This window comes from Scyliorhinus torazame, chromosome 7, assembly GCF_047496885.1.
Source record: "Scyliorhinus torazame isolate Kashiwa2021f chromosome 7, sScyTor2.1, whole genome shotgun sequence".
In the NCBI taxonomy this organism is placed as follows: Eukaryota; Metazoa; Chordata; class Chondrichthyes; order Carcharhiniformes; family Scyliorhinidae; genus Scyliorhinus; species Scyliorhinus torazame.
In genome coordinates, this window is record NC_092713.1 from 183,206,892 (window position 1) to 183,220,611 (window position 13,720).

At 47.5% G+C, this 13,720-nt stretch overlaps 1 protein-coding gene across 1 annotated transcript in view; it reads left to right on the forward strand.

Annotated features, from left to right (window-relative positions):
* Nucleotides 1-13,720, forward strand: part of LOC140427374 (ran-binding protein 17-like) — a 1,937,807-nt gene that overhangs the window by 1,129,219 nt on the left and 794,868 nt on the right. The window contains exon 20 of the mRNA XM_072512921.1: nt 4,507-4,595. Within this exon, the coding sequence (XP_072369022.1) occupies nt 4,507-4,595 (89 nt within the window). The remainder of the gene's footprint in view (nt 1-4,506; nt 4,596-13,720) is intronic.

Consider the following 13,720-nt stretch of genomic DNA (forward strand, 5'->3'; position numbering starts at 1 on the left):
GCCTTGGACACCTCTACCATTGTTGCTGACGTTGTGCATGAGGCTCTCCACTGCCGCCACCCTAGCAGCGTTGGCCTCAGTGCCACACATTGCCGTTGCCATCTCCTGCGTCCGTAGCCTCTGGGACTCCTCATATCGCCTCTGGACCTGCTGGAGTGTCGCTGACATCTCCCTCTGAATGTCCCGGTCACTCCCTAACGCGTCCATCAGCACCGGGATAGCCTGGTCCATAGGCTCAGCATCTGGCTAGGACCCAGCTGGGTCCGGGGATCCAGCAGACTTCCAACTGCTGTCTCGCCTGGGTGTTCCTGCCTCCACCTGATGTACATCAGCAACTGTGTGGTGTTTACCAGATTGTGCCCCAGAAACCTGACCATTGACATTGCCCATAGAGGTGTGTGTCTCTGCGCTGGTGGAAGGTGGGGATGACAGCTGTGACTTGTCGATTGTGGCATCCGCAGAGGTGTCTCATGGGAGACAAGGGAGGGGGCCACCACGGATGGGCCGGTGCCGTCGGCTGGAGGACCTGAGGGAGAATGGACATGTGGTCAGTGAGAGGGATGGGTCAGTGGGTATGGCAATAACAACTCACGTTTGATAGGTCCTCCAGGTGGGGCCCGGTGGATCCTCACCTCTGTAACATGCATTATCCTCCGCATTGGTGATCGCTCTGTCCTCGGCCACCCCAGTCACCTCCAGGGCCAGTTACTTGAAAGACGTGAGGATTCTTTGTCTGGCACACCTCCCCATTCTGGGCCCTCTCTCAGCAACAGTGAGATAGCTTCTCCTGCGGAGACACAGAGAGAACATCGTTAGCAACACGCGTGGTTCACAGTGGTGGTGGGGAGCGGTGGTGAAGGAAGGGCTGTGGGGTTGAAGAGAGAGGGGGGTGAAGAGAGGGTTAGGTTGGGGGGATGCTCACGTGGGGGCGGAAAGGTCTCGGTGGGGGGGAAGGGTGAGGATGGTGTCAACTTACCTGTGCGGCCCGGTGTGGGTCGTTGACCTTCTTGCGACACTGGAGGCCAGTCTTCCTGGTTACTCTTCCCGAGCTGGCGGCCACTGCCACTTCGTTCCAAGTGGCACTGGCTGCCCTGTGGCTCAACCTCCGGGATCCTCAGAGGAACAGGACATCCTTCCTGGCATGACTGCATCTAGGAACCTCCCCAGGTCGACATCTCCAAACCTTGGGGCCGGTCGTCTCAGTGAAATGGCTGCGAGCTGAGTGGGGTTGGCTGTGCAAGTGCTGTTTAAGCAGTGGTTGACCTTGGTAACGGGACCTGGCGAGGGAGGTCACAGCTAAATCGGCTGTCGAGCTTTCATGTGCTGAGTGGAGGGTGGGGCTTCGTTAAGTGGACCAATTAATGTTGTATTGCGTTGCCGGCCTCACCAGGCACAGAACCAGGAAGCTCGCGGCAGTTCCCGCTCGCTACCCCACTTAGAAATCTTTCTGGAGAATCGCACCCTTAATTCCCACTTTTCCCTCGCAATCCTGTCCAACAAAAGAAAAAAATCTTTGTAGGCAAAACACAGTGGATGTTTGGAAATCTGAAATAATAACAGAAAATGCTGGAAATCAGCAGGAAAGACAGAATCTTGTGGAGAAAGAAACAGTTAATATTTCAGGTTGATGATCTTACATCAAAAAATAATTTGCTCTCATTCTAATAAAGGAGTTATTTTCCGGAGCAGTGTGTGACAAAGCTAGTCCCATATCCCTCAACCAGGGAGGTGCAAATGATGTTCATGAAATGAAATTATCTCCTTTAAATATTGAGTAGAATATTGATCAAATAGGAATCTAAATTAGGTGAGTTGTAAGTGCTTGCTGCCCTGATTTTGTTCGAGAAAGAGCTGAGATTAAATGCTCCCTGGGTCAGCTTGTTGTCCTTATTGGTTATTGGGATAGCATTTCTACACCAAGATAGGCAGTGTGGGACTGGCAGCAATATTATGGTCCCTGCACTGCAGCCAAGTGCGAGTGTAATTCTGCTTACAAAGCAGGCATTTACGAAAAAAATAGAGCTGTGCATCTGTCTGCCTTCCTCCCTCTCTTTAAATACAAGATAATGGTGGCTGAGAGAGAGTTATTAAGTTGGGAATTTGCCCAGTATTCCAATGATATCAGAGACCATGAACACATTTTTTGAGAGAGGTGATTTTGAAACTTGTTCTGGTGAGCCACAATAACATTTTCTGTGCACTTGCTGGCCTAACAGTGCTGATACTTGTCAATATGGCAAACAAAATCTTCAATTTTTCCTTTCTTTAACATTTTATTTTCTTTAGTTTGACTAATTCTTATGATAATAATAATCTTTATTGCCACAAGTAGGTTTACATTAACACTACATGTAGTTACTGTGAAAATCCCCCAGTCGCCACACTCCGGCGCCTGTTCAGGTACACAGAGGGAGAATTCAGAATTTCCCTTTTGGGACTGGTGGGAACTGTACCCTTCAACACTTTCCTAATGCTTCCTTTACCTTTTCATTTTTCTTCCCCTTCCCCCACTGCTCTCTCCCCTCAACTTTTCTTTTCCCTTCTTCCCTTTTCTCTGTCTCCTTTGCTGCACTTTCTTCCCCCCCCCAAACCTCCATCCATTCAAGAATTGGTGCTTGTATGACATCAAGCATGGGTTTTAAAAACCTTGAAGATTGAAACTATGGGCTGGATTTTACAAGGAGCACACTCCTCAATCCTCCAGAAGGAAATTTGGTTCCAAACCAACCTTTTAAAAAAGGCTCCCTGTAGTGATAATCTGCTGGGGAGGGACTTTAACCAGCAGAGAATGGGACTTCTGGCCCATTCTCTGGGCCGATCTGATTCTCCAGCAGCTCTTGCAATCCCAGCAGCGCCAAAACTCAGTCATGGCCACTTCTGGGTCTCAGTAGTCCAAAGGGCAGGCAGACCAGTGGTCCACCCCCCATATTATGGGGACCAGGTCGGCTTGGGTGGGAAGGCAGAGGACTAACCACCTAACATATTTTCCATGACCCCATCCCCATCCCCTCTAAAAACATGCCCTGTGAAATGGGTAGTATAATCCCGCCCTCTAACCTCAGAAATCCTCACTCACGGTACAGTCAGTCCATCATTCGTATCACAGCTTCTTCAGATTAGTTAATGTGTGGTTTCAATCTCTAATTTTTAGCAAAGTATAATGTGAAAATAACTTTTTTTTTAAAAGGTCTAATTTGGTCCAGTGTTAAAAGGCTATGTTGCAAATAAGGGGCTATGTTGCAAATAAGGAGCTACGTTGTCCTTAATGTCCAAAGATGTGCAGATTAGGTAGGATTATGAGGTTACAGGCATAGGGCGGGGGAGTGGGCCTAGGTAGAGTGTTCTTTTGGAGGATCGATGCAGATTCGATGGGCTGAATAGCCTCCTTCTGCACTGTAGAGATTCTGTGGATCCTATGTTTATTACCCTGTAACTAATTAAAGTTGCGATCTCTGCTTTGCCCACCCCTCAGAGGTAACGTCCTAGACTAGTCCAGCTCATGATAACAGAAGGATTCTCAGGCCAGTCTTTCCTTGGTGTTGGGTGGAGAAATCAGATTCTTAAAACAAAGGAAAGATAGGCAGGATAAAACCATTTTATTTTAATACAGTGTGGTATTTACATCAATTGAAAGCCACATAAAAACTACTTAATTTTAAAAATGATACGGTGCAGATGGTTTAAAGAGTTGTTAAATAATCTGAACTGCCTTTATGATATGTGTTTTGATATACTATGTATTTACATGTATGTAAACTGTGAAGAGGCAGAGCAGCAACACTCAGTACCAATATCCCACAAGGTGTTCAGAAACAGGTTTGCCTCAGTTTGCTTTCTGCACTCCCATATGTACAATGTCCATTCAGGCATCAACCTACAAGAGTGAAATTGACATCCCAGGAATTGGTCCCTTCAGGAGAGGAGGGGAGAAAGTTGAGAATTTAACTCATTCTAAGACATTACCACATTCACATGCTAATTGGGATTTTTTTGCTCTTTAAAAACTTCAAGTAGCTTTAATTTCCCAAAAAGAGAATGTATTTATGTGCTGGATCAACCACTTTGCTCCTTTTAAATATGTTTATAGTGTGCAATGCATGTAGTGCTTTTTGAACAAAGCGTTTATTCAGCATTATACATATTTCTTCTTTGTTATTTGGCACTGTGTATAACAGCACTTCCAGTTTAAGCCAATTAAAGTCATTCCCGTGCAGTAAAACTGAGGATCTTGTCTCCAGAAGCTATAAGGAACAGACGATCCTCATTATTTTTAATAAAAACTGATATATTATATCGACTGTGCAAGTATGAAGGTCAATATTTCCTGTTCACATTATGCAATAATCTTTCGTTCTTTGGTTATGTATCAAGGTTTAGAGAAAGGAAAAAATTGCCTTTAACTGTGAACGACAACAGTCTGTGATTTGACTATTATTGGCTCATTGCATCTCCATCTGCTGTCTAATAACATAAAAATCAATTACTCTGCCTTTTTTTCTCCAACAGTGCATGTTGATTGGCCTGTCACGGGACCTCAGAGGGATTGCCTTTGCTCTGAACACAAAAGCCAGCTACACCATGCTGTTCAACTGGCTGTATCCTTGCTACAGTGTCACAGTGCCAGGGTTGTACAAAGTGAGCCATTAGCTGAATGCTCTCGCGCAGTGGGGAAGGAGGAAGTTCCATTAGCTGGGGTATTCTCCAGTTCAGCCGAAGCTCTGCCCTCAGATGCTAGCAGCAGGTCTCCCTTCCTCCACCTACCCTGTAGCCCCAGGGCCCGTTGACCTCTTCTGTGATCCATGGCTTTGTAGTCTAATTGTACCAGAACAGTGTTTTGGGAAGAGAAAGGCAGACATGGGAGAGCAGATGTAGCCTGCAAGAGAAGCAGTTAGAAGAGGTGATGTGTGCACATTGTTTTTCCTTAAAATATATACTAATGTTTTGTGTGAAACCCTGACTGCTTCTTCCATCTTTGGGTTTTGAATGTGGGGAAGTGTGTACATGGAGCAATAGCAAAAAGTCATCATTTGCCTTGGTGAGTAACACTGAGGTATCCCGAAGCATTCTCCTAACTGAGCAGAGAGCCACATTAGCCCACCCAAACTTATTTCTTCTTGCCTTTCAGAATATGTGCTTCTCCAAACCTCAAGAGTGTAGGATTGATAGGGTGATCTAATGTTCACTTGTTATTGTGTACAAGTGTTCTAGATGTTGCATTTGCCGGCATGTTTTCCTGCTGAGGAAAAGCTAATGACCTGAAAATGGTTTAAAGCAGAGTAATGGGGATTGGATGTGGGCACTTTAGCTTGTCTTTGTCAGTAGATGGCAATACTGAGTGCAGTATTTCAGAATTTAAAAAGAAAAATTGTGGAGCTAGAATTTTATTTGCAGCTTTTAAAAACTGACTTCAGACTCTCAAACTGACATGATGGCATCTGATCTCATCTTCTAATTCAGGCCTCCAGGTTATTAGTCTCGTAACATAACCATTACCACTACCATATCCCCATTACTGTAACATTAACACTACAGTTCAGAATAATGAAATACAATTGCACATCAAACAAATTGCCCATCTCAGATTGTTGTCCTCATCCTTTTCCAATGGCCCTTATTTTGATTATTTAATTTTAAGTTTAATGTTACCGTTAGCATATAAGGAGAGTAGGGAAGTGGGACTAATTGGATAGTTCCCTCTAAGAGGCAACAACAATACGATGGAATGATTGGCTTCCTTCTGTTTGGCAGGATTCTTTGATATTCTATCCTACCTGTTCTAAATGTTCTTTCTCTCTGTGTTTGATACCTTTTGTTTTACATTTTTCTATTTAACCTGTCTTTCTGATCCCATAACCTATTTTTGAGGCAGGTGAAATTCAATTAAAATCTACCCTCTAGCAAAGGCTGTCGGAAATAACATCAGAGGCAGAATTAGGGTGCAAATCAATATTCCTCTCACCCCCACAGTGTAACAGCACCTGGAAAGGTAAACTCAGCCATGGTAAATCACATTTTTCTTCCTTGGGACTCGTGAAGAGAGGCGAAAGGGTTGAAGTACAAGCCATGAACTGCCTATTTTTAGGTATTTTGTTTTGTGACAGACTCTTGCTGCAATTTCTGTTGACAGAAGAAGCACAGTTATATCTTTATCCAAAATTTAAGCCTCAATAAAGATAAAGAGGTTTGTAAGAAAGCTGCAGTATGAGACTCATCATTCTATTGGAAATGTAAATTTTTCAAGCTGTCAGTGAGACAAAGTGAGAAAGAATGGTTTGTTTTACTCCTGGCAGGTTAGGTTCTGGCATGGTTCTAGTCATTTAAAATGCAGGGATGCACTCCTAGATCCTGTTTCTGGATCCTGGGATTTGAATCCAACTTGGGAAGATGGAATGAAAATCTTCCCCAGTTGTTATATCCCACATGGAATGTGCTTGGTCAAGTTCCGAATGAACTTATGGAGCCAAGCCATTAAACCACCTCCAAATGGACATCATAGGATGTTACAGCACAGAAGAAAGCCATTCAGCCCACTCTGCCCGTGCTTCTTCTTTGAACAAACTACCAATTAACTCCACTCCCTGGTGCTGACACAAATGTCTGCAAGTGGTCCATTCACCAGTGCTGACATCTCTCAGCGCAATGAACAAAGAAAAACCCAAATTGAAAAAAAAAGTAATGCTGTCAAATTAAAGCAAAGCTAATGGTGCTCAGTGTTATTTATGGATAAATGACAAAGCATCTTCAGGTGCACAATTCCAAGTTGTGCCTCAGTTGTAATGCAGAAATGGCATTTCAGCTTTAGACTCCCTACTTTTTTTTAGAAACTTTCTGTATTTGTCTATTAAATCAATAGTAAAATCATCACAGAACTAGGTCTTGCAATTATCATCATGTGTATTCATGTGTTAGCTATTAATGATTGACAACCAACATCTCTGGCACTGAAAATTAACTATTACAGGTATGGAGTCTCAATCCTTCAGAATTTGAATTTCTCAGATGCATTTTGTAAATGTTAATATTCTTTTTAAATCATTCTGTCTCTCTTTTCTCTCACTTGATCTAACCTTTTTTAGCCTCTATTTATCTTTCTGTAACTGATTCGAGATTTGAAACAATCCTTTCTAATACATTCTCATTCTCAGTTTTAATTTGAATAGTTATTTCACCACAGTGATCAAATGGAGTCAGGAACTGCCAAATTAATCAATTACGCAAATTAATCCATAATGCTTTCAAGAAAAGCCTCTTTTGTGCTTTGTTCCTTTTAAGCAAGGGGCCATGGTTTTAGGGCAATATGTGGCATTTTTAAAAGTACTTTTATTAAAATGTTAACATTTTTACATTTAACACTTGTAATATTATGAAACAAAATAAACCCAGCACCAACCCCTGCACCCCCCCCCCCAACCTCCCCCTCCAATTCCCACCCCATCCCCTTAGCAGTTGATAGTAACCAGCTCCCCAAAATGTAGTATAAACAAACTCCATCTTTAATGGAATCCCTCATTCACCCCTCTTAAAGTAAATGTCACCTTTTCTAAGTGCAAGTGCTCCAAGTCTCCCCAGCCACACCTAGGCACAGGGTGAAGAAGTTGACCTCCACCCCAACAGAACCCACCTGCGAGTGACCAAAGAGACGAAGGCTAAAACATCTGCCCCTGCTCCCGTCTGCAACTCCGGCACGTATGACAGCCCGAATATGTGCCCCAGGGCCTGGGCTCTAACTCCGCATGCAAGATCGGCGACATGATGTTGAAAAACGACCTCCAAAATTTCTCCAACTTCGGGCACAACCAGAACATGTGTACGTGATTAACTGGGCCCCTCCCACACCGCTCACAAATATCCTCCACCCCCTCAAACAATTGGCTCATCCTCAAATTTGTCAGGTACTCTCTGTGCACTACCTTTAGCTGTATCAATCCCAGCCCCGCACACGAGGTTGAGGCATTCACCCTCCACAGAACCTCACACCACATCCCTACGAGCTACGAGGAGAGATTGGACAGGTTGGGGTTATTTTCCTTGGAACAAAGAAGGCTGAGGGATGACTTAATTGAGGTGTACAAAATTATGAAGGGAGGAGATAGAGTGGACAGGATAAAATTGTTTCCCTTGGTGGGGAATTCCATAACCGTATGTTCAAGATAAGCGGCAGAAGGTGGAGAGGGAACATGAGGAAGAACATTTTTACGCAGAAGGTAGTGGGTGTCTGGAATTCGCTACCCGAGTTGGTGGTGGAGGCAGAGATCCTAAAATCTTTTACAAATTACCTGGATCTGCACCTTAAGTGCTGTAAGATACAGGGCTATGTGCCAGGTGCAGGAAGGTAAGATCAGAAAGGGCACCTGGGTGTTCTCGGACTGGCATGGACAAGATGGGCCAAATGACCTCCTTCTGTGCTGTAACTTTTCTATGATTCTATAACCTTTTCTCCAGCGGCACCCCCAGCTCCCCCTCCCATTTGGCCTTAACCCCCTCCAGAGACGCCTTATCCTCCTCCCATAGATCGCCGAGATGACCCTCACCCCCTCCAACTCAATAACCGACAACACCCCCTCCCGCAACGAGGAGGGCAGTGCCACCGGAAAGATCAGAAAATCCTTTTTGGCAAAATCTCGCACCTGCATTTACCTGAAATCCTCCCACGCAGGACCCAAACTTCTCCACCAGCTTCCCAAACTTGCAAACCGCCCTTCCAAAAACAAATCCCTCATCTCCATCACCCTTCGTTCGTCCCATCCCCGAAACCTCGCATCTATCCTCACCGGCCCAAACCCGTGGTTCCCTCAGATCGGCATCAACTGGTCGACCACACCCAATCTAAAGTGCTGCTGAGATTGCCTCCAGATTGTCAGCATGGCCACCATCACAGGACTCCCCGAGAACATCCCTGGGGAAAACTGGAGCGGCGCTGTTGCCGATCCCTTACAAGAGCCTGCTTCCATCCTGACCCACAAAGCCTCCATCTCCCTGCTCCAGCCCTGCACCTTCTCTGCATTCGCCGCCCAATAATAATATAATCAGCTTGGAAGGGCCAAGCCCCCCGGCTGTCACCCTCTCTGAAGTACTGACCTTCTAATCCTTGCACTTTAGCTGCCAACACAAACGGTGAAACCAACCTATCCGTCCCCATAAAAAACAATTTTAGCAAAAAGACCGGTAAACGCTGAAATGAAATTAAAAACCACGGCAAAATGTTCATTTTCACCGCCTGCACCCGACCTGCCAATGATAGGGGAAGACTGTCCCACCTCAATAGGTCCAGCTTGACTTTGCCCACCAGACTAGTAAAGTTCAATTTACGGAGCCGGGCCCAAACCCGAGCCACCTTCATTCCCAAATTCCTAAAGTGGGTGCTGCCATCTGAAATTGTAACCCCACCCCCCCCAACTCCCTCCCCTGATGAAGACACACAAAGCACTCACTTTTGCCCAAATTTAACCTAGAGTCTGAAAAAGCCCCCAAATCTTTTAAGCAGTCCCATTACCTCCCCCACGGAAGAGCCCGGGTTAGAGATATACAGCAACAAATCATCAGCATAAAGGGACACCGTGTGCTCCACACACCCTCACTAACCCCCTCCATTTATCTGAGCACCTCAACGCCATGGCCAAAGGATCTGCAGCCAATGCAAACAGAAAGGGGGAGGGGAGAACACATGGCATCCTGATACATTCTCCTAGGCAACGGAAAATACCATGAATTCATCTCATTTGTGCACACATACACCATCAGATCCTTATACAATCAGTTCACCCATGCCACAAACTTAGGCCCAATCCCAAACCTCTCCAAAACCGCAAACAAATAGCTCCACTCCACATGATCAAATGCCTTCTCCGCCTCCTCCCTTCTGCTGGAGAAAGCATCACATTCAACAGACACCGCACATTTGATGACAACTGTCTGCCCTTTACCAACCCTGTCATCCCCAATCACCTTCGGGAGGCATTCCTTCAACCTGAGCGCCAGCACCTTTGCCAATATCATGGCAGCCACATTCAACAAAGATATAGGCCTATGTGACCCACACTCCACCAGGGCATTGTCCTTCTTAAGCAACAATGAAATGGATGCCTGTCCCATTGTCTCTGGCCCCCTTACCCCCCCGCATCCTCGAACATCTCCACCAACAGCGGTGCCAGCTTATCCGTAAACGTTTTATAAAACTCTACCGGAAACCATCCGGAAACCTGGTGCCTTACTTACCCATCTGCATTTTCCCTATCACTACCCGCACTTCTTCCACCCCCACTGGCTCCTCAATCCCTGTTCTCCTCTCCTATTTTCAGACGCTCCAATCCTCCCAAAAACTCCCTCACATCCGACTCATCCTCCAGAGGCTCTGACTCAAATGCTTTGTTCACCTACTCTGGTGCCACCACCAGCTCCCCTGTCCCATCTCAGACCTGAACAATCTTCTATCACAGCCGCCTGCCAGCAGAGCTGGCCTGCCAATAAGTGGCTTACCTTCTCCCTATACTCATCAACTGCTGAACCGCCTTCCCCGTGGACACATGGCCAAACCTTGCCTGTAGCTCCTTCCTCCTCACTAGAAGATCCGGAGTCGGATCCTCCGCATACGTTCTATCCACCTCTTAAATCTCTTCTCTCAACTGCTGTCACTCCTCTATTCCCTCTCTGTCAACCTGAGCCTTAAACAAGTGGATGTGCTCCACCGCCACGTGGCGCAAAGTCTGTGACACAGGTGCTCACAGTCTCCCTCGTGAGGCGGAGTCTTCAGCAACTCTTGTCCAACAGCTCCATGAAGTCACATAAGTCCAGTGGATCCTTGGTCTCCATTGGCGCCTTTGTGCCTCCTTCATGGCTGTTGCAGCCTCCGGCATTGAGCGTCCCCAGTTTCCTTCTACAGGGTCTTCCCTTGGTGCCTCCACCGCACATTGCTGCTGGGTTTGTGCTCCTCCAGCGCAGTTATTAATAGGCTGGCCAGCTCCAGTGGCTCCACTCCAATATCGATCAGATTCCTGCAAGAGATGACACAGAAGGAGAGGTTCAGGTTTGTGTCACAGCAGCTGACGATCATCACCTTCCCTGACCCACTGGTCTTCCGGACCTGGTAGCAGCAGTCCCAGACTTTAGACGGCAGCGACCGCTCACTCACAGCTCAAGTGCACTCCCATCTCAGATGCCGTCAAATTTCAAGAACGAGACTGGCCCAAGCCTATGCCCTTGCATTTAGCCTCCCATCTGGTTCACCTCGCCCTTAGATTCTCTAACATTGGGCTTTCTGACAGGAGGGTTACATGCTTGCTCATCCCGAATGGCCAGGATCAACTGGACAGTTATGTTCACCTTGGGTGCTAATGGATCCTGACTGGCAGCATTGAGGTCCCGGAAGAGATGGGAGCTCAGTGCCTCTTGATCCTGTGCAACCAAGCGCTGAGCCCTGAACTGTGAGTTTTCATCTTATTCTTTGACTTTGCCTCAATACTTAAGCCTCCTGGACTGCTACGCCAGAGGTTGAGACCCCCCGCCCACCCCCGCGGGGGTTGGGAACCATGTTGCTTTCTCTTTCAGGGTCTCATTCAGCCAGTTCATTAGGCCTGGTTCCTTGACACTCATCGTACCCCACCTCACATGCTCTCCTGCCACCCCTACCCCATACTCCCATGCTACAGACAGCAGACTTAAACAGCACTAAAAGAACAAAGAACAGTACAGCACAGGAACAGGCCCTTCAGCCCTCCAAGCCTGCACCGGTCATGATACCATCCTTGGCCAAAACCCTCAGCAATTCCTGGTGCTGTATCCCTCTATACCCATCCTATCCATATATTTGTCGAGATGCCTTTTGAAGGCCGTTGATGTATCTGCTTCCACAACCTACCCTGGCAATGCATTCCAGGCACTCACCACCCTCTGTGTAAAAAAAACCTGCCTCGCACATCTCCTCTAAACTTTGCCCCATGGACCTTAGACCTATGCCCCCTACCCAGGGACAGAGTGCCTGCCCATCCACTCTATCCATGCCCCTCATAATCTTGTAGACCTCTATCAGGTCACCCCTCAACCTCCATCGGTCTAATGAAAACAGTTCAAGTCTATTCAGCCTCTCCGCATAGCTAACACGCTCCAGACCAGGCAACATCCTGGTAAACCTCTTCTGCATCCTCTCCAAAGCCACCACATCCTTCTGGTAGAATGGTGACCAGATTTGTATGCAATATTCCAAGTGCGGCCTGACCAACGTTCTATACAACTGTAGCACGACTTGCCAGTTTTTAGACTCGATGCCCTGTCCAATGAAAGCAAGCATTCCATATTTTTTACTTGACTACCTTGTCCAGTTATGTTGCCACTTTCAAAGATCTGTGGACTGTACCCGCAGATCACTCTGACTTTCTACATTCCTAAGAGTTTTGCCATTTACTATATATTTCTTCTCCATGTTAGACCTCTCAAAATGCATTACCGCACATTTGTCCAGATTAAACTCAATTTGCCAGTTCTCTGCCCAAGTCTCCAACCTATCTCTGTCCTGCTGTATCCTCTGACAACACTGACCACTACCTGCCATTCTACCAACCTTGGTGTCATCCACAAACTTACAAATCAGACCAGCAACATTTTCCTCCAAATCATTTATGTCTACTGCAAACAACAGAGGTCCAAGCCCTGTGGAACACCATGGGCGAAATTCTCCGTAATCGGCGCGATGTCCGCCGACCGGCGCCAAAAACGGCGCAAATCAGTCTGGCATCGCGCCGCCCCAAAGGTGCGGAATCCTCCGCATCTTGACCGGCCGAGCCCTAACCTTGAGGGGGTAGGCCCGCGCCAGACTGATTTCCGCCCCGCCAGCTGGCGGGAAAGGCCTTTGGTGCCCCGCCAGCTGGCGCGGAAATGACAATGCCGGGCAGCGCATGCGCGGGAGCGCCAGCGGCCGCTCACGGCATCCCCGCGCATGCGCAGTGGAGGGAGTCTCTTCCGCCTCCGCCATGGTGGAGACCGTGGCGAAAGCGGAAGGAAAAGAGTGCCCCCACGGCACAGGTGCGCCCGCGGGTCGGTGGGCCCTGATCGCGGGCCAGGCCACCATGGGAGCACCCCTTGGGGCCAGATCGCCCCGCGCCCCCCCCCCAGGACCTTGGAGCCCGCCCGCGCCGCCGTGTCCCGCCAGTAAGAGAGGTGGTTTAATCCACGCCGGCGGGACAGGCATTCTAGCAGTGGGACTTCGGCCCATCCGGGCCGGAGAATCGCCGGGGGGGGCACGCAAACCGGCGCGGCGCGATCCCGCCCCCGCCGAATATCCGAGGCCGGAGAATTCGGCAACCGCCGGGGACGGGATTCACGCCAGCCCCCGGCGATTCTCCGACCCGGCGGGGGGGTCAGAGAATCTCGCCCCATTAGTCACAACTTTCCATTCAGCAAAACACTCTTCTACTGCTACCCGTTGCCTTCTGTGTCGAGCCAGTTCTGTTTCCATCTTGCCACCTCACCTCTGATCCTGTGTGACTTCACCTTTTGTACCAGTCTGCCATGAGGCACCTTATGAAAGGCTTTACTGAAGTCCATGTAAACAACAATCACCTCCCTCCCCCCATCAATCATCTTTGTCACCTCCTCAAAAAACTGGATCAAGTTAGTGAGGCACGACCTCCTCTTTACAAAATCATACTGTCTATCGCTAATGAGTCAATTTGTTTCCAAATGGGTATAAACCCTGCCCCTGAGAATTCTCTCCAATAATTTACCTACT